At 44.3% G+C, this 25,000-nt stretch overlaps 1 protein-coding gene across 4 annotated transcripts in view; it reads left to right on the top strand.

The window, feature by feature from the left end:
* Nucleotides 1-136: 136 nt before the first annotated feature.
* Nucleotides 137-25,000, top strand: part of LOC109870750 (serine/threonine-protein phosphatase 6 regulatory ankyrin repeat subunit B-like) — a 56,324-nt gene continuing 31,460 nt past the window's right edge. For 2 of the 4 annotated variants that reach the window (XM_031805537.1, XM_031805538.1), the window contains exons 1-5: nucleotides 139-672; nucleotides 13,489-13,572; nucleotides 15,298-15,376; nucleotides 18,296-18,366; nucleotides 24,691-24,891. In XM_031805537.1, coding sequence (XP_031661397.1) covers nucleotides 646-672; nucleotides 13,489-13,572; nucleotides 15,298-15,376; nucleotides 18,296-18,366; nucleotides 24,691-24,891 — 462 coding nt within the window. In that variant the 5' untranslated portion in view covers nucleotides 139-645. Of the gene's footprint in view, nucleotides 673-13,488; nucleotides 13,573-15,297; nucleotides 15,377-18,295; nucleotides 18,367-24,690; nucleotides 24,892-25,000 lie in introns of all 4 variants that reach the window. The other 2 variants (XM_031805536.1, XM_031805539.1) reach the window with 2 other exon arrangements.

Raw genomic sequence — 25,000 nt, 5'->3', positions numbered from 1 at the left:
CACTGAACATTTACCAAAGCAATTTACAAACCCGTCTCTAACTTTACGTCAAATTGTTTTTTCCCCCTATTCTAGCCACAGGAGGGCAGCAGAGGGAGCACTCTACCGAGCGTTGGCGCTGACAATCCGCGATGACTCTCCTCAAATTCTGCATCTGAGTGTAGGAGAGCGAGAGGCTTGAACTTCCTGTGCAATCTCAGTTCACCCGTTTTACATATACAGGAAGATTTTCGGAGCTGCAAAGTGAGAGGGGAGTGTTTGGTAATTTAAAGAGAAATTCCCCCGTGCATAAACTGTAAATGCGGATTGTTTACATCAGTCGGTCGAGTCGGAGAAGCCATTCCTTCTTTCCCTCCTCCCTTCGCACACTGTGGCGGTGGCGCGACTCCCCCTCACCGCAGATAGTGTCAGTGGAGCTGGCCATGGGGCCCTGATACAGCCCGGGCCCTGACTGAGGTTCTGCGTTGCATCAGAAAAGGAACAATTATTGATGCACGATTCACTTCCCTGACTACTGCATCAACCAAGAGTGACTACAAGAGGAAAGATAGAAGATTTTGAACTGCAATATTATTTCAAGATAATTGCCTGATCTGATATTCAAGGGAGTGTGTTGATGTGCTGACCAAATTGATCGAGACTATTATGGCTGTTCTAAAACTCGTCGAACAGGTAGCTATGCCAATTTGACAAATAATTAATGTTTCCTTAACGTTATATGTAGATATAGATAGTCTATAAGCTTTTCTCATTATGCATTGCGATAGTGACTACTTTGTTGATACAAAGATATAACCAAGTAGGTCCCGGGAAAGTGGAATGTTTTTGTAAACGTTACATAATTGAGAAATAATTTTTCATGCGTCGCTGGCAAGTGAGAGGAAATCGTTTTTCTGGTGCCCAGAGGAACAGCTGCGGTCCGCTACGCGAGCGAGGAGGTGTGTCGTGCATCTCGTGCTGTGAATGAAATTGGGCGGTGTGTGTTATCTCATGTTGTAGATGCATTTGCAGTATTTACATAGTTCGTTGTTCTCCTTACCGTTTTAAAAGTAGGACAACGAATTCGGGGTGACTTTCTGATGGCTCTTCTGTAAACTGTACCCCAGTTGAGTCACCGCCACGCGCCACTGGAATTCAGCTGTGAATTCCTTTATCGTCCCCATGAATTATAGTGTTGCTGTCGGCACCTGTTATGATCTGTCAAGTTGTTACTGGTGCATCCCTCGGTTTTGTCAAAAGAATGTGTTCTGCATTTTGGGCTTGCCTAGTCAAGTTCCCCATTTCTCTCTTCCTAGATTGTTGTCAGCGAGAAGAGTATAGGATGTTGAGCACAGTGACTTGTGTCACAAACTTCAAACTTCACCATCAGGGCATGATAGTATGTTACTATCTTTTTGTTGCTGTTACCGCAGACATATCTGAGTTGTTTTTCTTCACTGTATAGGGGGCTGTTTTTGTTGTAGAGGTGCTGAGTAACAGGGTCAAGCGGACAATAATAACAACAGCTACAGTACAGGGGTCATCTGAGTCATCACTCAGTCACCAGTCTTGTTGGGCTTGGAGTTTTTCCTGAACGCATGACCTGACCAGTCCCTAAAACCCGACCCTGGCAATAGTGACTATTGTCTGGTTTCAATGATGGACTATTTTGGCAACTTTGAAAATAAATTGTTCAGGGGTGGGTCCTCTTTAGAAAGACAACTCTCCCAACGAATCACGCGGCAGACATGCCAGAACGTTGCGATTCAAAAACCAACGTTTGCAGGCAAAATCTTTGCAGTGGTTTTAGTGAAGGTAGTTGATGCAAGCTAGCCACTTGTGAAATGCATTCATTAAAAATAGCCTCCATGATCTCCTTCTAGCTAGCTACTATTTTGTATTTTTTTTTAAAGCGGATGACAAAATAATCCACCAGACAGTTGGCACAGTTGCCTATAAGGTCGGGCTTTCGAGACTGACCTGACAAGAAACATGGGCTATAACAAGGGGCCCAGGTGAGGAAAAACTCTGGGTCACATAGGGATAAAGAGGCTCTGCATTATCTGTGAGACTGAATGCTAATGGTGCTGCTATTTGACCTTCCTCTGTCCCTTATCCAAGGCCTTTATCTATAGATCAGCCCAGTCTGAACTGTGTAGAGCAGCAGCTGCAGGAAGTGATCCAAAGGCCTATCTCGCCTGTACATCTGATTTCAGCCTATGTCAGGCACGCACCACTGTATGTGCTCTCAAACCAGCATCAGTTATGGTCAGTGGGTTGTTTGAGTTAGTACAGGTTGTAACGGATGTGTATGTTTGCAGAGAGATTATACAAGTGTATGGCTCTGTGTGTCTACTGGCCAGTGAGTGACTCTGGCTGGGCCACTCAAGGACATTCAGAGACTTGTCCCGAAGCCACTCCTGCATTGTCTTGGCTGTGTGCTTAGGGTCGTTGTCCTGTTGGAAGGCGAACCTTCGCCCCAGTCTGAGGTCCTGAGTGTTCTGGAGCAGGTTTTCATCAAGGATCTCTCTGTACTTTGCTCTGTTCATCTTTGCCTCGATCCTGACCAATCTCCCAGTCACTGACACCGACAAATATCCCCACAGCATGATGGTGCCACCACCATGCTTCACTGTAAGGATGGTGCCAGGTTTCCTCCAGACGGGACACATGGCATTCAGGCCAAAGAGTTCATTCTTGATTTCATCAGACCAGAGAATCTTGTTTCTCATGGTCTGAGAGTCTTTAGGTGTCTTTTGGTAAACTCCAAGCGGGCTGTAATGTGCCTTTTTACTGAGGAGTGGCTTCAGTCTGGCCACTCTACCATAAAGGCCTTATTGGTGGAGTGCTGCAGAGATGGTTGTCCTTCTGGAAGGTTCTCGTATCTCCACAGAGGAACTCTGGAGCTCTGTCAGAGTGACTATCGAGTTCTTAGTCACCTCCCTGACCAAGGCCCTTCTCCCCCGATTACTCAGTTTGGCTGGGCGGCCAGCTCTCAGAAGAGTCTTGGTGGTTCCAAACTTCTTCTATTTAAGAATGATGGAGGCCTCTGTGTTCTTGGGGACCTTCAATGCTGCAGACATTTTTTGGTACCCTTCCCCAGATCTGTGCCTAGACACAATCATGTCTTAGCGTTCTACAGACAATTCCTTCAACCTCATGGCTTGGTTTTTGCTCTGACCTGCACTGTCAACTGTGGGACCTTATATAGACAGGTGTGTGCCTTTTCAAATCATGTTTAATCAATTGGATTTACCACAGGTGGACTCCAATCAAATTGTAGAAACATCTCAAAGATGATCAATGGAAACAGGATGCACCTGAGCTTAATGCCGTGTCTCATAGCAAAGGGTCTGAATAGTTATGTAAATAAGGTATTTCAGATTTGTATTTTTAATACATTTGTAAAAACGTAGAAAATACCTGTTTTCGCTTTGTCGTTATGGGGTATTGTGTGTAGATTGCTGGGGATACAAAAAAAAGTAGAATAAGGCTGTAACTTAATTTTTTTGGGAAAAAGTCAAGTGGTCTGAATACTTTCCTAAGGCACTATACAAGAGCAATTAGGGTTTAGTGCCTTGCTCAAGGGCACATCGATAGCTTGTTCACCTAGTCGGCTCAGGGATTCGAACCAGCATCCTTTCGCTTACTGGCCTAACCCCTAGGCTACCTGCTGCCCTAATCCCTCCTCTGTGTTCCAGAGAAAGGGAGAGACAGGAAGTTATTAGGTCTTGACATCCCCCTCCCCTTTTCTTCATTTTTCTTCTTACTGGATCCCCATGGGATTTTTCGTCTGGAAGTATGAGTGTGTGTGTGTGTGTGTATGTGTGTGTGTGTGTGTGTGTGTGTGCACGCGTTGGTGTGTGGGTTTGTTCAGAAGGGGGGTTGAAGGGTGCTCGTGATGTGTTGTCTTTTTCTTTTATTTTGAAGGCTGCTGACCTTACATACACTTAGGTTGTGTAGGGGACTCGACCATACACATGTGAGTAGTCTGACAAATTGATTGATACAGTTGAAGTTTACATACAATTAGGTTGGAGTCATTGAAACTTGTTTTTCAACCACTCCACAAATTTCTTGTTAACAAACTACAGTTTTGGCAAGTCGATTAGGACATCTACTTTGTGCATGACACAAGTCATTTTTCCAACAATTGTTTACAGACAGATTATTTCACTTATAATTCACTGAATCGGAATTCCAGTGGGTCAGAAGTTTATATACACTAAGTTGACTGCCTTTAAACAGCTTGGAAAATGATGTCATGTCTTTAGATGCTTCTGATAGGCTAATTGACATAATTTGAGTCAATTGGAGGTGTACCTGTGGATGTATTTCAAGGCCTACCTTCAAACTCAGTGCCTCTTTTTTTCATGGGAAAATCTAAATAAATTAGCCAAGACCTCAGAAAAAAATGTAGACCTCCACAAGTCTGGTTCATCCTTGGGAGCAATTTCCAGACACCTGAAGGTACCACGTTCATCTGTACAAACAATAGTTCACAATTATAAACAACATGGGACCAAGCACCCGTCATACCGCTCAGGAAGGAGACGTGTTCTGTCTCCTAGAGATGAACGTACTTTGGTGCGAAAAGTGCAAATCAATCCCAGAACAACAGCAAAGGACCTTGTGAAGATGCTGGAGGGAACAGGTACAAAAGTATCTATATCCACAGTAAAACGAGTCCTATACCGACATAACCTGAAAGGCCGCTCAGCAAGGAAGAAGCCACTGCTCCAAAACCGCCATAAAAAAGCCAGACTATGGTTTGCAACTGCACATGGGGACAAAGATCGTACTTTTTGGAGAAATGTCCTCTGGTCTGATGAAACAAAAATAGAACTGTTTGGCCATAATGATCATCATTATGTTTGGAGGTAAAAGGGGGAGGCTAGCAAGCCGAAGAACACCATCCCAACCGTGAAGCACGGGGGTGGCAGCATCATGTTCTGGGGGTGCTTTGCTGCTTTGCTGGTGCACTTCACAAAATAGATGGCATCGTGAGGGGGGAATATTATGCAGATATATTGAAGCAACATCTCAAGACATCAGTCAGGAAGTTAAAGCTTGGTCGCAAATGGGTCTTCCAAATGGACAATGACCCCAAGCATACTTCCAAAGTTGTGGCAAAATGGCTTAAGGACAACAAAGTCAAGGTATTGGAGTGGCCATCACAACGCCCTGACTTCAAACCCATAGAACATTTGTAGGCAGAACTGAAAAAGTGTGTGTGAGCAAGGAGGCTGACAAACCTGACTCAGTTACACCAGCTCTGTCAGGAGGAATGGGCCAAAATTCACCCAAATTATTGTGGGAAGCTTGCGGAAGGCTACCCGAAACGTTTGACCCAAGTTAAACAATTTAAAGGCAATGCTACCAAATCTAATTGAGTGTATGTAAACTTCTGACCCACTGGGAATGTAATTAAATAAATAAAAGCTGAAATTAATCACTCTATTATTCTGACATTTCACATTCTTAAAATAAAATGGTGATCCTAACTGACCTAAGACAGGGGAATTTTTACTAGGATTAAATGTCAGGAATTGTGAAAAACTGAGTTGAAATATATTTGCATAAGGTGTATGTAAACTTCTGACTTATATGTAAACTGTACTTATTTTCTCTCTCACCACCAACAGTAAGGGAAGGAGAAAAACACACTCATGGTTTTATTTCTGCATTGAATTCATAGTGGGACGTCATCGGCATCAGCAGCTTCTCATTTTGGAGCTGTGCTGTGGGGGCGGAGACTCAGATCTGCTCTGTACCCTCTGGCACCAATAGCAATGCAGCTATTATATTCAGCATCTTTATGGAAGGAAAATCACAGCCAAAAAAATGTGTGTGTGTGTGTGACATGATTGCATGTGTGTTGTTTGCAGTTCAAAGAATGAAAACAGAGTTTTTATCAGATACAGGAAGTTTGTGTAGGATGAGGGCAAAACAGAGAGACATCCGTTTTGTTTTGTCAAATGCCGGCGACCCCTCTTGGTTCCATTGGGACCCTTTTAGACAGGACTAGTTTATTTAAGATGCTGACCCTAATGGTGTTCTAAATGTAGACAAGGAAGCTGCCACTCTCCTATTGGACAAGGGGTCGTTTTGACAACATTCATTGGCCCTTGGAGTCAGGGCGAGGGAGGAGCATGAGGGCAATGTGCTGTGCCTGTGCTGTGGCAACAATGGGATCAGTGTTAGACATTTTTGTTTTGCCTTGAGGAATGGTATGATGTGGTGAGGGGTGGTGAGGTGAGGGTTGGTGTGGTGTGGTGAGGGGTGGTGAGGTGAGGTGAGGGGTGGTGTGGTGACGGGTGGTGAGGGTGTTGTGGTGAGGGGTGGGGTGGTGACGGGTGGTGAGGTGTGGGGTGGTGAGGGCTGTTGTGGTGAGGGTTGGTGTGGTGAGGGTGTTGTGGTGTGGTGAGGGGTGGGGTGGGGTGGTGAGGGCTGTTGTGGTGAGGGGTGGTGTGGTGACTTTTACGTAATTATGACATAACATTGAAGGTTGTACAATGTAACAGCGATATTTAGACTTATGGATGCCACCCGTTAGATAAAATACGGAACGGTTCCGTATTTCACTGAAATAATAAACGTTTTGTTTTCGAAATGATAGTTTCCGGATTCAACCATATTAATGGCCTAAGGCTCGTATTTCTGTGTGTTATTATGTTATAATTAAGTCTATGATTTGATATTTGATAGAGCAGTCTGACTGAGCGATGGTAGGCAGAAGCAGGCTCGTAAGCATTCATTCAACAGCACTTCCGTGCGTTTTGTCAGCAGCACTTCGCTGTGCTTCAAGCATTGCGCTGTTTATGACTTCAAGCCTATCAACTCCCGAGATTAGGCTGGTGTAACCGATGTGAAATGGCTAGCTAGTTAGCGGGGTGCGCGCTAATAGCGTTTCAAACGTCACTCGCTCTGAGTCTTGGAGTAGTTGTTCCCCTTGCATGGGTAACGCTGCTTCGAGGGTGGCTGTTGTCGATGTGTTCCTGGTTCGAGCCCAGGTAGGAGCGAGGAGAGGGACAGAAGCTATACTGTTACACTGGCAATACTAAAGTGCCTATAAGAACATCCAATAGTCAAAGGTATATGAAATACAAATGGTATAGAGATAAATAGTCTTAAAAATACTATATTAACTACAACCTAAAACCTCTTACCTTGGAATATTGAAGTCTCATGTTAAAAGGAACCACCAGCTTTCATATGTTCTCATGTTCTGAGCAAGGAACTTAAACGTTAGCTTTTTTACATGGCACATATTGCACTTTTACTTTCTTCTCCAACACTTTGTTTTTGCATTATTTAAACCAGATTGAACATGTTTCATTATTTAGTTCAGGCTAAATATATTTTATTGATGTTTTATATTAAGTTAAAATAAGTGTTCGTTCAGTATTGTTGTAATTGTCATTATTACAAATAAATAAAAGAAATAGTCAGATTAATCGGTATCGGCTTTTTTTGGGCCTCCAATAATCGTTATCGGCGTTGAAAAATCATAATCGGTCGACCTCTAGTGGTGAGGGGTGGTGTGGTGAGGGGTGGTGTGGTGTGGTGTGAGGGGTGGTGTGGTATGGTTTGGTGAGGTATGGTGTGGTGAGGGATGGGTGGTGTGGTGAGGGGTGGTGTGGTGAGAGGTGGTGTGGTATGGTTTGGTGAGGTGTGGTGTGGTGAGGGGTGTGGTGAGGGGTGGTGTGGTATGGTTTGGTGAGGGTTGGTGTGGTGTGGTGAGGGTTGGTGTGGTGTGGTGAAGGGTGGTGTGGTGTGGTGAAGGGTGGTGTGGTGTGGTGAGGGGTGGTGTGGTTTGGTGAGGGGTGGTGTGGTGTGGTGAGGGGTGGTATGGTTTGGTGAGGGTTGGTGTGGTGTGGTGAGGGGTGGTGTGGTATGGTTTGGTGAGGGGTGGTGTGGTGAGGGGTGGTGTGGTATGGTTTGGTGAGGTGTGGTGTGGTGAGGGGTGGTGTGGTGTGGTGAGGGGTGGTGTGGTATGGTTTGGTGAGGGTTGGTGTTGTGTGGTGAGGGTTGGTGTGGTGTGGTGAAGGGTGGTGTGGTGTGGTGAAGGGTGGTGTGGTGTGGTGAGGGGTGGTGTGGTTTGGTGAGGGGTGGTGTGGTGTGGTGAGGGGTGGTATGGTTTGGTGAGGGTTGGTGTGGTGTGGTGAGGGGTGGTGTGGTATGGTTTGGTGAGGGGTGGTGAGGGGTGGTGTGGTATGGTGTGGTGAGGGGTGGTGTGGTGTGGTGAGGGGTGGTGTGGTATGGTTTGGTGAGGTATGGTGTGGTGAGGGATGGGTGGTGTGGTGAGGGGTGGTGTGGTGAGAGGTGGTGTGGTATGGTTTGGTGAGGTGTGGTGAGGGGTGGTGTGGTGTGGTGAGGGGTGGTGTGGTATGGTTTGGTGAGGGTTGGTGTGGTGTGGTGAAGGGTGGTGTGGTGTGGTGAGGGGTGGTGTGGTTTGGTGAGGGGTGGTGTGGTGAGGGGTGGTATGGTTTGGTGAGGGTTGGTGTGGTGTGGTGAGGGGTGGTGTGGTATGGTTTGGTGAGGGGTGGTGTGGGGAGGGGTGGTGTGGTATGGTTTGGTGAGGGTTGGTGTGGTGAGGGGTGGTGTGGTATGGTTTGGTGGTGTGGTGTGGTGAGGGGTGGTGTGGTGAGGGGTGGTGTGGTATGGTTTGGTGAGGTATGGTGTGGTGAGGGATGGGTGGTGTGGTGAGGGGTGGTGTGGTGAGAGGTGGTGTGGTATGGTTTGGTGAGGTGTGGTGTGGTGAGGGGTGGTGTGGTGAGGGGTGGTGTGGTATGGTTTGGTGAGGGTTGGTGTGGTGTGGCGAGGGTTGGTGTGGTGTGGTGTGGTGAGGGGTGGTGTGGTATGGTTTGGTGAAGGTTGGTGTGGTGTGGTGAGGGGTGGTGTGGTGTGGTGAGGGGTGGTGAGAGGTGGTGTGTTATGGTTTGGTTTGGTGAGAGGTGGTGATTTACTGCCACATGCAGGGATGGAATGTTTGCCCACAGGCATAATTCATTTGCTGATCCCTACTGATGACCTGGATGGAATTATTTGATCCTTCCTTAACCCATAATAACTCCCACAGAGTTGACTATTTCAAAATGGTGAAAGTCCTCAATGGCACAGCCCATGCTAAAACGGTTTTATTAGTCATATGTACATGAAATGCTTACTTACATGTTCCTTCTGGACAATGCAACAACAATAAGAAAGAATAAAAGAAAAGAATATTAACATAAAGTAAATGGCTCAGTAGAATAGAATAAACATTTTAGCATCAGTATAATACAGGAAGGGACTGAAAATCCGCGCAGGTGGTCAGTCCAGTTCAAGTGGCTCTTAGATAGAAACTGTCTCTGATCCTGTTAGTATCAGACCTCATGCTCCGATACCGTCTGCCGACAGTAAGGGAGAGGATAGCTCGTGGCAAACGGCGGGGAAACATTCTGGATCAATCTGTGTGGAGGAGAGCCCTGTTCCCATAAATCACTACTCCTTCAGCAGAGTCACCACTGTGGTTAAGCTGTAGTTAAGCTATAGTTAAGCTGTAGTTAAGCTGTAGTTAGGCTGTAGTTAAGCTATAGTTAGGCAGTAGTTAGCCTGTAGTTAAGCTGTAGTTAGGCTGTAGTTAAGCTGTAGTTAGACTGTAGTTAAGCTGTAGTTAGGCTGTAGTTAAGCTGTAGTTAAGCTGTAGTTAAGCTGTAGTTAGGCTGTAGTTAAGCTGTAGTTAGACTGTGGTTAAGCTGTAGTTAAGCTGTAGTTAGACTGTAGTTAAGCTGTAGTTAGGCTGTAGTTAGACTGTAGTTAGGCTGTAGGGCCTGCACACCTCTGACTCTCCACCCGCTGTTTCATAAAGGCCTACACATTTTGTGTGCATGTTTTTGCAGATTATAGGATTAGTCAGAGTCTGTGTGTGGCCCACAAGCAGAACTGAAAGTGTTGTCTGAGCTAGGTTTCCTCTCTGCGTGTAAACTCTGAGAAGGTGACAGAATGTAACAGGAAGTGAGGCGGTAAGGTGGAGAGGGGACAGGAAGTTCAGATGCAGCAACATGTTCTGGCCTGACTCTGTGGTGCATAGGGCTGAGTCAGTCAGATCTTTGACTCAATTGCCTTCTTCTCTGTCATTGAATTTGATGTTGTATGTAACTGACAGGTTGTCGAAACAATTGTCCTGTCAGTCATCATCACATGGTGATAGTAAGGGGCCACTGCTTGGCAGCACCCAGAAACAGCATCCATATGGGACCAGTCTGTGGTTTTGACATTGTTGGGATACAGCTTTTGTCAGATTTGACTTTTCGTAGCAGGTTAGGATAATTTACGCAGCAGATAAGGATAATTAGCGTAAGGGTTAGCTAGAAATGCCAATAAAAAATAAAAAACTTTTGACAATAATTTGACAAAAGCTGTATCTCTTCTAGCCATGACCCCAGTCTGTTACGCTCTCAGAACCATGTCTCACCTGCTAGGTAGGTCCTTTTAAAATACTTTTACAAGGCACCCTTCTTTCCTTCCTTCTGTGAGGTGATCGCTATCACCAATCAAAAACTGGAAGGGTGGAAGGATCCATTTTAGAAGTATTGGAACAGGGACATGACCAGACTCATTATAGTCGGCCTGTCTACCCTCATGTCATATCCAGTCAGTCCAGTGTGTTTCTCAGAAAGCTGACTGACCCTGCTGATCTAAGGCCTAGTACTGATTGACAAAGATAATTTGTGCCTGCGTGCCAGCGATGTCCTGGACCTTTATTTAGGTCTGAGAGAGAGACTGGAGAGAGCACTGTAACTTCACTCACTACACTAGACTAAGATTAATGTTTACATGCTGCTGTGCTGTTCCCTTGTAGAGTTGGAGGACTTTATTTCCTTCTGTGTAAATAACCTCATACAGTTGTCTTATTACAGCCACAACAGTCTTAACTACAGCACTAGGCCTTTACCACATGTAGGCTTACTCACTCACAGTCACTCACTCCTCCAGCTTTTTTAACCAGAGTGAAGTGTCAAACAGCTGCTCATCCTGGCAATGCTCTAATTCCATGTGAAGGACCTCTCCCCTATTTCCTCCTTTATCCTTGTTCACACACACAGCTGATAAATCTGATACCTTGAGATTTATTTCAGGGTGACTGTTTAGACACCTATTGAAGATAGGCTTGATCAGTATTTAGTAGAGGTCGACCGATTATGATTTTTTTTCAACGCTGATACCGATTATTGGAGGATAAAAAAGCCGATACCGATTAATAGGCCAATTTTTGTAGCTTTTTTTTATAATGACAATTACAACAATACTGTATGAATACTTATTTTTAATTAATATAATTACATCAATAAAATAAATGTTTCCTCAAATAAATAATGAAACATGTTCAATTTGGTTTAAATAATGCAAAAACAAAGTGTTGGAGAAGAAAGTAAAAGTGCAATATGTGCCATGTAAGAAAGCTAATGTTTAAGTTCCTTGCTCAGAACATGAGAACACATGAAAGCTGGTGGTTCCTTTTAACATGAGTCTTCAATATTCCAAGGTAAGACGTTTTAGGTTGTAGTTATTATAGTAATTATAGGACTATTTCTCTCTATACCATTTGTATTTCATATACCTTTGACTATTGGATGTTCTTATAGGCACTTTAGTATTGCCAGTGCAACAGTATAGCTTCCATCCCTCTCCTCGCTCCTACCTGGGCTCGAACCAGGAACACATCGACAACAGCCACCCTAGAAGCAGCGTTACCCATGCAGAGCAAGGGGAACAACAACTCCAAGTCTTAGAGCGAGTGACGTTTGAAACGCTATTAGCGCGCACCCCGCTAACTAGCTAGCCATTTCACATCGGTTACACCAGCCTAATCTCGGGAGTTGATAGGCTTCAATTCATAAACAGCAGAGCTGCTGGCAAAACGCATGAAAGTGCTGTTTGAATGAATGCTTTCGAGCCTGCTGGTGACTACCATCGCTTAGTCAGTCTTCTCTATCAAACCATAGACTTAATTATAACATAATAACACACAGAAATACGAGCCTTTGGTCATTAATATGGTAGAATCCGGAAACTATCATCTCGAAAACAAAACATTTATTCTTTCAGTGAAATACGGAACCGTTCCGTATTTTATCTAACACTTCTCAGTCTTAAATATTCCTGTTACATTGCACAACCTTCAATGTTATGTCATAATTACATAAAATTCTGGCAAATTAGTTCGCAATGAGCCAGGCGTCCCAAACGGTTGCATATACCCTGACTCTGCGTGCAATGAACGCAAGAGAAGTGACACAATTTCACCTGGTTAATATTGCCTGCTAACCTGGATTTCTTTTAGCTAAATATGCAGGTTTAAAAATACATACTTCTGTGTATTGATTTTAAGAAAGGCATCGATGTTTATGGTTAGGTACACGTTGGAGCAACGACAGTCCTTTTTCGCGAATGCACACTGCATCGATTATATGCAACGCGGGACACGCTAGATAAAATAGTAATATCATCAACCATGTGTAGTTATAACTAGTGATTATGATTGTTTTTTATAAGATAAGTTTAATGCTAGATAGCAACTTACCTTGGCTTCTTACTGCATTCGCGTAACAGGCAGGATCCTCGTGAGGCAGGTGGTTAGAGCGTTGGACTAGTAACCGTAAGGTTGCAAGATTGAATCCCTGAGCTGACCAGGTAAAAATCTGTCGTTCTGCCCCTGAACAAGGCAGTTAACCCACTGTTCCTAGGCCGTCATTGTAAATAAGAATGTGTTCTTAACTGACTAGCCTCGTTAAATAAAGGTTAAATAAAGGTGTAAAAAAAAAAACGGCAAAATCGGCGTCCAAAATGACCGATTTCCGATTGTTATGAAGACTTGACATCGGCCCTAATTAATCGGCCATTCCGATTAATCGGTTGACCTCTAGTGTTTAGGGAGACTTGCATTAGCCCTGCTCGTGTTTGAGACATGTATCCACTTGTGCTGACATTTCATTGTCATCTGAGAGCAATGAAGGTTTGTGAAGGTTCCTTTGTTGTTCTATTATGTAGGATTAGAGAACGACCTTGGATCTATAGAGGAGGATTAGGGAACGACCTTGGATCTATAGAGGAAGATTAGGGAACGACCTTGGATCTATAGAGGAGGATTAGGGAACCACCTTGGATCTATAGAGGAGGATTAGGGAACCACCTTGGATCTATAGAGGAGGATTAGGGAACCACCTTGGATCTATAGAGGAGGATTAGAGAACCACCTTGGATCTATAGAGGAGGATTAGAGAACCACCTTGGATCTATAGAGGATGATTAGAGAACCACCTTGGATCTATAGAGGAGGATTAGAGAACCACCTTGGATCTATAGAGGAGGATTAGAGAACCACCTTGGATCTATAGAGGAGGATTTAGAGAACCACCGTGGATCTATAGAAGAGGATTAGGGAACCACCTTGGATCTATAGAGGAGGATTAGGGAACCACCCCAAGGTTCTGACCCTTTCTCTTCTCTCTGTCTCCTCCTCAGCCTCCTCTGGTCCAGGCCGTCTTCAATGGAGACCCTGAGGAGATACGCATGCTCATCTACAAATCGGAAGACATCAACGCTCTGGTAAGACCACCAGACATGTTCCATTCACATACTTCCATGCTCCAGAGCATAGGAAATGCTGAATAAAACAGTCCTACTATTTCCTCTCTCTGTGCACTTCCTGTGTGGGCCAGGGGTCAATATGGGGAAAAAGGTCAAACCAGTATTTATTTACAACAGCACAGGGATATTGTTAGCTGCTCCAGCAGGACAGGACATAGGCTGGTCCCAACCCTCATTCTCTTAACTGGGTGTTTAGTCTCTTCTATGGGCTGTTGGCTGCTATAAGAAGCACTACTATGAAAACTTTGTGTTGTCCAGTTTAGATGTGTTTTTTGTTTGAGAGTCAGTGGAGGGCTGGGCCAGATGGATTTGAGGGGTTGTTTTGTGTGCTAACTGGCAAGTGGCCACAGGGACAATGGATGTTTTGGCACAGCGCTGTAACACAGCCAGTAGCCATAGGCTTAGCTCATCCCATAGGATGCTGACTGTTAGATCATCTTCTCTGCCTGGCCAGCTCTGTGTCCACTCCAAGCTAACTGTCCTATTCATGGCCTCCGCCAGTGTTTCCCTCGCCATTGTATACTGAACAAAGATTTGATTGAGTTACAGTTCATATGAGGAAATCAGTCAATTTAAATAAATTCATTAGGCCCTAATCTATGGATTTCACAAGACAGGGAATATATTGGTCACAGATACCTGAAAAATGGGCCTCATAATAGGCCTCAGGATCTCATCACGGTATTTCTGTGCATTTAAGTTGCTATCGATATAATGCAATTGTGGTCGCTGTCCGTAGCTTATGCCTGCCCATACCATAGCCCCACAGCCACAATGGGGCACTCTGTTCACAACGTTGACATCAGCAAACCGCTCGCCCACACAACGCCATAAACGTGTTCTGCGGTTGTGAGGCCAGTTGGATCTACTGTCAAATTCTCTAAAACGATGTTGGAGTTGGCTTGTGGTAGAGAAATGAACATTCAATGATCTGGCAACAGCTCTGGTGGACATTCCTGCAGTCAACATGTCAATTGCACCCTCCCTTGAGACATCTGTGGCATTGTGTTGTGTGGCAAAACTGCACATTTTAGAGTTGCCTTTTATTGCCCCCAGCACAAGGTGCACCTGTGTAATTATTATAAAAATAAATATTTAACCTTTATTTATCTAGGCAAGTCAGTTACGAACAAATTCTTATTTACAATGACGGCCTACACCGCCCAAACCCAGACAAAGCTGGGCCAATTGTGCACCGCCCTATGGGACTCCCAATCAAGGCCGGTTGTGATACAGCCTGGAATCGAACCAGGGTGTCTGTAGTGACGCCTCTAGCTCTGAGATGCAGTGCCTTAGAACACTGTGCCACTCAGGATGATCATGCTGTTTAATCAGCTTCCTGATATTAATCAGCTTCTTGATATGTCAGGGCGATGGAATATCTTTGATGCAAACAGAGAAATACGTTTTTTGTGTGTATGAAACATGTCTGGGATCTTTTATTTCAGCTCATGAAACATGGGACCATCACTTTACATGTTGCGTTTATATTTTGTTCAGTGGGGTTGGGTTGGGCTCTTATTATAACTCTGTCTAACTCGGTTGCCTCTTGCCTAAAATAATCTGACTTCAGTTGGTTTAAATGGAAAAGTACCCGTGCTCCTGGATGATGCACACACACACATATCAAATATATAGTGTAACCCTACGAAGGCTGCCTGTAACTCTCTCTCTCTCTGTCAGGATGCAGAGAAGCGCACCCCGCTCCATGCTGCAGCCTTCCTGGGTGATGCTGAGATCACTGAGCTTCTTATCCTCTCCGGTAAACCAACCCCCCCCCCCCCCCCCCATCTTTCTCCTCACACTCTATCCCCCTGCTTTACAGCCTTAGCTATAATAACACAATGCAGTTTAAATAGATAGTAGAAAGTAGCTTTTATCACAGATTGCTTGGCCAATGTGTCTTTTTACTCTCACTACCTCCTGCTATCTTCTATCTATCTATCTATCTATCTATCTATCTATCTATCTATCTATCTATCTATCTATCTATCTATCTATCTATCTATCTATCTATCTATCTATCTATCTATCTATCTATCTATCTATCTATCTATCTATCTATCTATCTATCTATCTATCTATCTTATCTATCTATCTGTCTGTCTGTCTGTCTGTCTGTCTGTCTGTCTGTCTGTCTGTCTGTCTGTCTGTCTGTCTGTCTGTCTGTCTGTCTGTCTGTCTGTCTGTCTGTCTGTCTGTCTGTCTGTCTGTCTGTCTGTCTGTCTGTCTGTCTGTCTGTCTGTCTGTCTGTCTGGCTGGCTGGCTGGCTGGCTGGCTGGCTGGCTGGCTGGCTGGCTGGCTGGCTGGCTGGCTGGCTGGCTGTCTCTCTCTCTCTCTCTCTCTCTCTCTCTCTCTCTCTCTCTCTCTCTCTCTCTCTCTCTCTCTCTCTCTCTCTCTCTCTCTCTCTCTCTCTCTCTCTCTCTCTCTCTCTCTCTCTCTCTCTCTCTCTCTCTCTCTCTCTCTCTCTCTCTCTCTCTCTCTCTCTCTCTCTCTCTCTCTCTCTCTCTCTCTCTCTCTCTCTCTCTCTCTCTCAATTCAATTCAATTCAATTCAATTCAAGGGCTTTATTGGCATGGGAAACATGTGTTAACATTGCCAAAGCAAGTGAGGTAGACAACATACAAAGTGAATATATAAAGTGAAAAACAACAAAAAATTAACAGTAAGCATTACACATACAGAAGTTTCAAAACAATAAAGACATTACAAATGTCATATTATATATATACAGTGTTTTAACAATGTACAAATGGTTAAAGGACACAAGATAAAATAAATAAGCATAAATATAGGTTGTATTTACAATGGTGTTTGTTCTTCACTGGTTGCCCTTTTCTCGTGGCAACAGGTCACAAATCTTGCTGCTGTGATGGCACACTGTGGAATTTCACCCAGTAGATATGGGAGTTTTTCAAAATTGGATTTGTTTTCGAATTCTTTGTGGATCTGTGTAATCTGAGGGAAATATGTCTCTCTAATATGGTCATACATTGGGCAGGAGGTTAGGAAGTGCAGCTCAGTTTCCACCTCATTTTGTGGGCAGTGAGCACATAGCCTGTCTTCTCTTGAGAGCCATGACTGCCTACGGCGGCCTTTCTCAATAGCAAGGCTATGCTTACTGAGTCTGTACATAGTCAAAGCTTTCCTTAATTTTGGGTCAGTCACAGTGGTCAGGTATTAGGTCACTGGGTACTCTCTGTGTAGGGCCAAATAGCATTCTAGTTTGCTCTGTTTTTTTGTTAATTCTTTCCAATGTGTCAAGTAATTATCTTTTTGTTTTCTCATGATTTGGTTGGGTCTAATTGTGCTGCTTAGGGGACTCTTCTCCAGGTTCATCTCTCTGTAGGTGATGGCTTTGTTATGGAAGGTTTGGGAATCGCTTCCTTTTAGGTGGTTATAGAATTTAACTGCTATTTTCTGGATTTTGATAATTAGTGGGTATCGGCCTAATTCTGCTCTGCATGCATTATTTGGTGTTCTACGTTGTACACGGAGGATATTTTTGCAGAATTCTGCGTGCAGAGTCTCAATTTGGTGTTTGTCCCATTTTGTGAAGTCTTGGTTGGTGAGCGGACCCCAGACCTCACAACCATAAAGGGCAATGGGCTCTATGACTGATTCAAGTATTTTTAGCCAAATCCTAATTGGTATGTTGAAATTTATGTTCCTTTTGATGGCATAGAATGCCCTTCTTGCCTTGTCTCTCAGATCGTTCACAGCTTTGTGGAAGTTACCTGTGGCGCTGATGTTTAGGCCAAGGTATGTATAGTTTTTTGTGTGCTCTAGGGCAACAGTGTCTAGATGGAATTTGTATTTGTGGTCCTGGTGACTGGACCTTTTTTGGAACACCATTATTTTGGTCTTACTGAGATTTACTGTCAGGGCCCAGGTCTGACAGAATCTGTGCATAAGATCTAGGTGCTGCTGTAGGCCCTCCTTGGTTGGTGACAGAAGCACCAGATCATCAGCAAACAGCAGACATTTGACTTCGGATTCTAGTAGGGTGAGGCCGGGTACTGTAGACTTTTCTAGTGCCCGTGCCAATTCGTTGATATATATGTTGAAGAGGGTGGGGCTTAAGCTGCATCCCTGTCTCACCCCACGACCCTGTGTGAAGAAATGTGTGTGTTTTTTGCCAATTTTAACTGCACACTTGTTGTTTGTGTACATGGATTTTATAATGTCGTATGTTTTACCCCCAACACCACTTTCCATCAGTTTGTATAGCAGACCCTCATGCCAAATTGACTCGAAGGCTTTTTTGAAATCAACAAAGCATGAGAAGACTTTGCCTTTGTTTTGGTTTGTTTGGTTGTCAATTAGGGTGTGCAGGGTGAATACATGGTCTGTTGTACGGTAATTTGGTAAAAAGCCAATTTGACATTTGCTCAGTACATTGTTTTCATTGAGGAAATGTACGAGTCTGCTGTTAATGATAATGCAGAGGATTTTCCCAAGGTTACTGTTGACGCATATTCCACGGTAGTTATTGGGGTCAAATTTGTCTCCACTTTTGTGGATTGAGGTGATCAGTCCTTGGTTCCAAATATTGGGGAAGATGCCAGAGCTAAGGATGATCTCTCTCTCTCTCTCTCTCTCTCTCTCTCTCTCTCTCTCTCTCTCTCTCTCTCTCTCTATCTATCTATCCCTCTCTCTTTCTCTCTCTATCTCTCTCTAGGGGCGCGGGTCAACGCCAAAGACAGTATGTGGCTCACCCCTCTCCACCGTGCGGTGGCATCCTGTAGTGAGGTGGGTCAGTGGAGACCCACACACAGACACACACACACACACACACACACACACACACACACACACACACACACACACACACACACACACACACACATTGCACAGGATCTACTCATGCGTGAGCGTACTGTGGCCCTGACACACACACACGCACGCACACACACACACACACACACAGCACACACACACAGTGACAGACAGCAAACAGCATGGCGACACATTCTTAGGGACCCATGCTGAGACACAGGTGGTAAGAAGCTAAACAGCCTAAAAAGAACAGCAGGATCTGTGGTGGAGAGGAGAGGACAGGAGAGCAGAGGAGCTGAGAGGAGCGGAGAGGAGCTGAGCTGAGAGGAGCTGAGCGGAGAGGAGTGGAGCTGAGAGGAGAGGAGCTGAGTGGAGAGGAGCTGAGTGGAGAGGAGCTGAGCGGAAAGGAGAGGAGCTGAGAGGAGAGGGGCTGAGAGGAGTGGAGAGGAGCTGAGTGGAGAGGAACTGAGCTGAGTGGAGAGGAGCGGAGAGGAGAGGAACTGAGTGGAGAGGAGTGAGAGGAGAGGAGCTGAGTGGAGAGGAGTGAGAGGAGAGGAGCTGAGCGGAAAGGAGAGGAGCTGAGAGGAGAGGAGCTGAGAGGAGTGGAGAGGAGCTGAGTGGAGAGGAGCAGAGAGGAGAGGAGCTGAGTGGAGAGGAGAGGAGCTGAGTAGAGAGGAGCTGAGCGGAGAGGACTGCACACTTAGCTATAATCACCAGTCTGACCATTGTCCACCACTCTCTGCTCTGTGTGCCAGTCAGTTAGGAATGCATTAGCAGTAGCACACAGCATAGAAACCAGACCCATAACAGAGTCATAGCAATCTGTCAACACAGCCAACACAATACCTTGTGTCAGTCCCCTGGATTCAATCTAGGGTAGCTTAGGATCGACTCACTCACTAATGTGTGTGCCTGTGTATGAACGTTGAATATGTGCATCTCGGTATATGTCTATAAATGAATGCATATGTTTATTGAATGTCTCTAGTTGTTGAATATGTCCTTCTCTGTTGACAAAGGTATGTAAAGGTAACTGGCAAAAATAATGGAAACACCAGAGTAAATGAGGGTTCTGGCAGCTCTGTTATTGTATGGGATTCATTTTCCTGGAATGGTTTAGCTCCCGAGGAGCTGCCAAGGAGAGCCGAGGAGCTGGCGAGGAGAGCCCCAGAGGACAACATGGGCTAGGTGCTTACGGTCTCCATGGAGGACGTACTGAATGGAAGACATTCATTTTCAATCTCCCTCTAGCTCAGACCGCTACCTCCACCTGCTTCAAGATGTCCACTATCATCCCCGTGCCCAAGAAAGGGAAAGTAACTGAACTGAATGACTACCGTCCCGTAGCACTCACCTCCGTCATGATGAAGTGCTTCGAGAGTCTAGTCAAAGACCACATCACCTCCTCCCTCCCTGACACACTCAACCCTCTCCAATTCACCTCCTTCCTTCCTCCCTGACACACACACTCCAATTCACCTCCTCCCTCCCTGACACACTCAACCCTCTCCAATTCACCTCCTCGCTCCCTGACACACTCAACCCTCTCCAATTCACCTCCTCCCCCCCGACACACTCAACCTCTTCAATTCACCTCCTCGCTCACTGACACACTCAACCCTCTCCAATTCACCTCCTCCCTCACTGACACACTCAACCCTCTCCAATTCACCACCTCCCTCCCTGACACACTCAACCCTCTCCAATTCACCTCCTCCCTTCCTGACACACTCAACCCTCTCCAATTCACCTCCTCCCACCCTCCCACCCTGACACACTCAACCCTCTCCAATTCACCTCTTCCCTCCCTGACACACTCAACCCTCTCCAATTCACCTCCTCCCTCCCTGACACACTCAACCCTCTCCAGTTCACCTCCTCGCTCCCTGACACACTCAACCCTCTCCAATTCACCTCCTCCCTCCCTGACACACTCAACCCTCTCCAATTCACCTCCTCCCTCCCTGACACACTCAACCCTCTCCAATCCACCTCCTCCCTCCCTGACACACTCAACCCTCTCCAATCCACCTACTTGCTCCCTGACACACTCAACCCTCTCCAATTCACCTCCTCCCTCCCTGACACACTCAACTCTCTCCAATTTGCCTACCGCCCTGACAGATCCACAGGTGACGCAATTGCCATTGCACTGCAAACTGCACTCACCCACCTGGACAAGAGGAATGCATTTGTGACGATGCTGTTCATCGACTACAGCTCAACCTTCAATACCATAGTGCCCTCTAAGCTCACCACAAAGCTCACGGCCCTGGGACTGAACACTTCCCTTTGCAGCTGGGTCGTGGACTTCCTGATGGACCACCCCCAGGTGGTGAAGTTAGGCAACGTTACCTCCTCGACACTGATTCTCAACAAGGGGGACCCAAAAGGGTGCGTCCTCAGTCCCCTCCTGTACTCCCATGACTGCGTGGCTTCACACAGTTCCAACTCCATCATCAAGTTTGCTGACGACACCACAGTAGTAGGTCAAATCAAATCAAATTGTATTGGTCACATACCCGTGTTTAGCAGATGTTATTGTGGGTATAGCAAAATGCTTGTGCTTCTAGCTCCGACAGTGCAGTAATATCTAACAAGTAATATCTAACAAATTACACAACATACTGTATACCCAATACACACACACTAAGTAGGAATGAATTAAGACTATATACATATGGACAAGCGATGGCAGAGTGAAACAGACTAAGATACGGTAGAATAGTATAGAAAACAGTATATACATATGAGATGAGTAATACCAGATCTGTAAATTCCTTAAAGTGGCCAGTGATTTCTCGTCTATGCCTATAGGCAGCAGCCTCTAATGTGCTTGTGATGGCTGTTTAACAGTCTGATGGCCTTGAGATAGAAGCTGTTTTTCAGTCTCTCGGTCCCAGCTTTGATGCACCTGTACTGACCTCGCCTTCTGGATGATAGCAGGGTGAACAGGCAGTGGCTCGGTGGTAGATGTCCTTAATTATCTTTTTGGCCTTCCTGTGACATCGGGTGTTGTTGGTGTCCTGTAGGGCGGGGTAGTTTGCCCCAAGTAATTCGTTGGGCAGACCGTACCACCATCCGGAGAGATTTGTGGTTGCGGGCGGTGCAGTTGCCGTACCAGGCTGTGATACAGCCCGACAGGATGTTTTCAATTGTGCATCTGTAAACGTTTGTGAGGGTTTTAGGTGGAAAGCTACATTTCTTTAGGCTCCTGAGGTTGAAGAGGCTCTGTTGCACCTTCTTCACCACACTGTCTGTGTGGGTGGTCAATTTCAGTTTGTCAGTGATGTGTATGCTAAGGAACTTGAAGCTTTCCACCTTCTCCACTGCGGTCCCATCAATGTACAGTTGAAGTGGGAAGTTTACATACACTTAGGTTGTAGTCATTAAAACCACTCCACAAATTTCTTGTTAACAAACTAGAGTTTTGGCAAGTCGGTTAGGACATCTAAACATTTTTTCCAAACATTTTTTTACAGACAGATTATTTTATAATTCACTGTATGACAATTCCAGTGGGTCAGAAGTTTACATACACTAAGTGACTGGGCCTTTAAACAGCTTGGAAAATTCCATAAAATTATGTAATGGCTTTAGAAGCTTCTGATAGGCTAGTTGACATAATTTGAGTCAATTGGAGATGTACCCAAAATGGTTCATCCTTGGGAGCAATTTCAAATGCCTGAAGGTATCACGTTCATCTGTACAAACAATAGTACGCAAGTATAAACACCATGGGACCACGCAGCCGTCATACTGCTCAGGAAGGAGACCCGCTCTGTCTCCTAGAGGTGAATGTACTTTGGTGCAAAAAGTGCAAATCAGTCCCAGAACAACAGCAAAGGACCTTGTGAAGATGCTGGAGGAAACAGGTACAGTATCTATATCCACATAACCTGAATGGCCGCTCAGCAAGGAGGAACCCAGGGCCAACCGCACCAGCATATGGTCTCACAAGGGGTCTGAGGATCTCATCTCGGTACCTAATGGCAGTCAGGCTACCTCTGGCAAGCACATGGAGGCTGTGCGGCCCCGCAAAGAAATGTAAGCACAACCCCCACCTGTGGACGTTGGGCCCTCATACCACCCTCATGGAGTCTTTTCTGACCGTTTGGCCTGCTGGAGGTCATTTTGCAGGGCTCTGGCAGTGCTCCTCTTGCTCCTCCTTGCACAAAGGCAGAGGTAGTGGTCCTGCTGCTGGGTTGTTGCCCTCCTACGGCCTCCTCCACGTCTCCTGATGTACTGCCCTGTCTCCTGGTAGCGCCTCCATGCTCTGGACACTACACTGACAGACACAGCAAACCTTCTTGCCACAGCTCGCATTGATGTGCCATCCTGGATGAGCTGCACTACCTGAGCCACTTGTGTGGGTTTTAGACTCCGTCTCATGCTACCACTAGAGTGAAAGCACTGCCAGCATTCAAAAGTGACCAAAACATCAGCCAGGAAGCATAGGAACTGAGAAGTGGTCTGTGGTCACCACCTGCAGAACCACTCCTTTATTGGGGGTGTCTTGCTAATTGCCTATAATTTCCACCTGTTGTCTATTCCATTTACACAACAGCATGTGAAATGTATTGTCAATCAGTGTTGCTTCCTAAGTGGACAGTTTGATTTCACAGAAGTGTGATTGACTCGGAGTTACATTGTGTTGTTTAAGTGTTCCCTTTATTTTTTTGAGCAGTGTATTATATATATGTATTATTGTAATTATAATTACTGTTATTATGATTTATTATTATTGTAATTGTTATTATTATTGTTATTATTATTATTATTATTATTAATGTATTATTGTTATTATTATTATTATTATTAATGTATTATTGTTATTATTATTATTATTATTATTATTATTATTGTTATTATTATTATTGTTATTATTATTATTATTAATGTATTATTGTTATTATTATTATTGTTGTTATTATTATTATTATTATTGTTATTATTATTATTATTGTTATTATTATTATTATTATTAATGTATTATTGTTATTATTATTATTATTATTATTGTTATTATTATTATTATTGTTATTATTATTATTATTATTAATGTATTATTATTATTATTTATTGTTAATATTGTTATTATTATTTATGTATTATTGTTATTATTATTGCAATTATTAATATTATTGTTATTATTATTATTGCAATTATTATTGTTATTATTATTTATGTATTATTGTTATTATTATTATTATTTATGTATTATTGATATTATTATTATTATTGTTATTATTATTATTTATGTATTATTGATATTATTATTATTATTGTTATTATTATTGTTATTATTATTGTTGTTGTTATTATTATTGTTATTGTTATTATTATTGTTATTATTGTTGTTATTATTATTATTGTTGTTATTATTATTATTTATGTATCATTGTTATTATTATTGTAATTATTGTTATGATTTATTATTATTATTATTGTTGTTGTTACTATCTGTATTTTGACCAGCACTGTTGGAGTCCGGACCATAAGATTTTCACTGTACCCTGCAGTTATATCTGCATCCCTGTGCATGTGACTAATAAACTCAATCTAATCTAAAATCTAATGTAATCTACTTAACCCCTTAGAGGGCAAGATAAAGGCCAATAAATACATTCTGAGGGATCTTGAATTATTTTTATCCTGATGGGAGTGGATGACAATCCCCGATCCACAGGGAACAAGGTCACTGAATGGTTTGATGAGCATGAAACGACATGCCATGGATGTCTCAGTCACCAGATCTCAACCCAATTGAACACTTATGGGGGATTCTGGAGCGGTGCCTGAGACAGAGTTTTCCACCACCACCAACAAAAACAAATTATGTAATTCTCGTGGAAGAATGGTGTCGCATCCCTCCAATAGAGTTCCAGAGACTAGTAGAATCTAGACCAAAGGTGCATTGAAACTGATCTGGCGGCTCGTGGCCCAGCGCCCTACTAAGACACTGTATGTTGGTGTTTCCTTTATTTTGGCAGTAACTAGTACATTCATGAGTGTTCAGAGGCATTTCCTGTATACATGTTCTTCTGTCTATGCTGCTAACTCACGTCTCCTACAAACACACACACGCACACAAACACACACACACACACACACACACACACACACACACACACACACACACACACACACACACACACACACACACACACACACACACACACACACACACACCACACACACACACAAACACACACATACACACATAAACACACACACACACACACACACACACAGAGTCTCTACTCTCCTGCGGTTCTAACACACTCTGCTCTTCAGGAGGCGGTTCGTGTGCTGATCCGTCACTCTGCTGATGTGAACGCGCGGGATAAGAACTGGCAGACGCCGCTTCACGTTGCCGCTGCCAACAAGGCCCTGCGCTGCGCTGAGGTCATCATCCCGCTGCTGAGCAGCGTCAACGTGTCGGACCGCGGGGGGCGCACCGCCCTGCATCACGCCGCCCTCAACGGGTACACCGAGGTACTGTAGGCGGCGGGGTCTCTTATTCACATCTCTTATTCACATCTCTTATTCACATCTCTTATTTACATCTCTTATTCACATCTCTTATTCACATCTCTTATTTACA

The sequence above is a fragment of the Oncorhynchus kisutch genome, linkage group LG26 (assembly GCF_002021735.2).
Source record: "Oncorhynchus kisutch isolate 150728-3 linkage group LG26, Okis_V2, whole genome shotgun sequence".
NCBI classification, from domain to species: domain Eukaryota; kingdom Metazoa; phylum Chordata; class Actinopteri; order Salmoniformes; family Salmonidae; genus Oncorhynchus; species Oncorhynchus kisutch.
The sequence above is the reverse complement of the archived record's forward strand: the minus strand, read 5'-3'. Positions and strand labels throughout refer to the sequence as shown.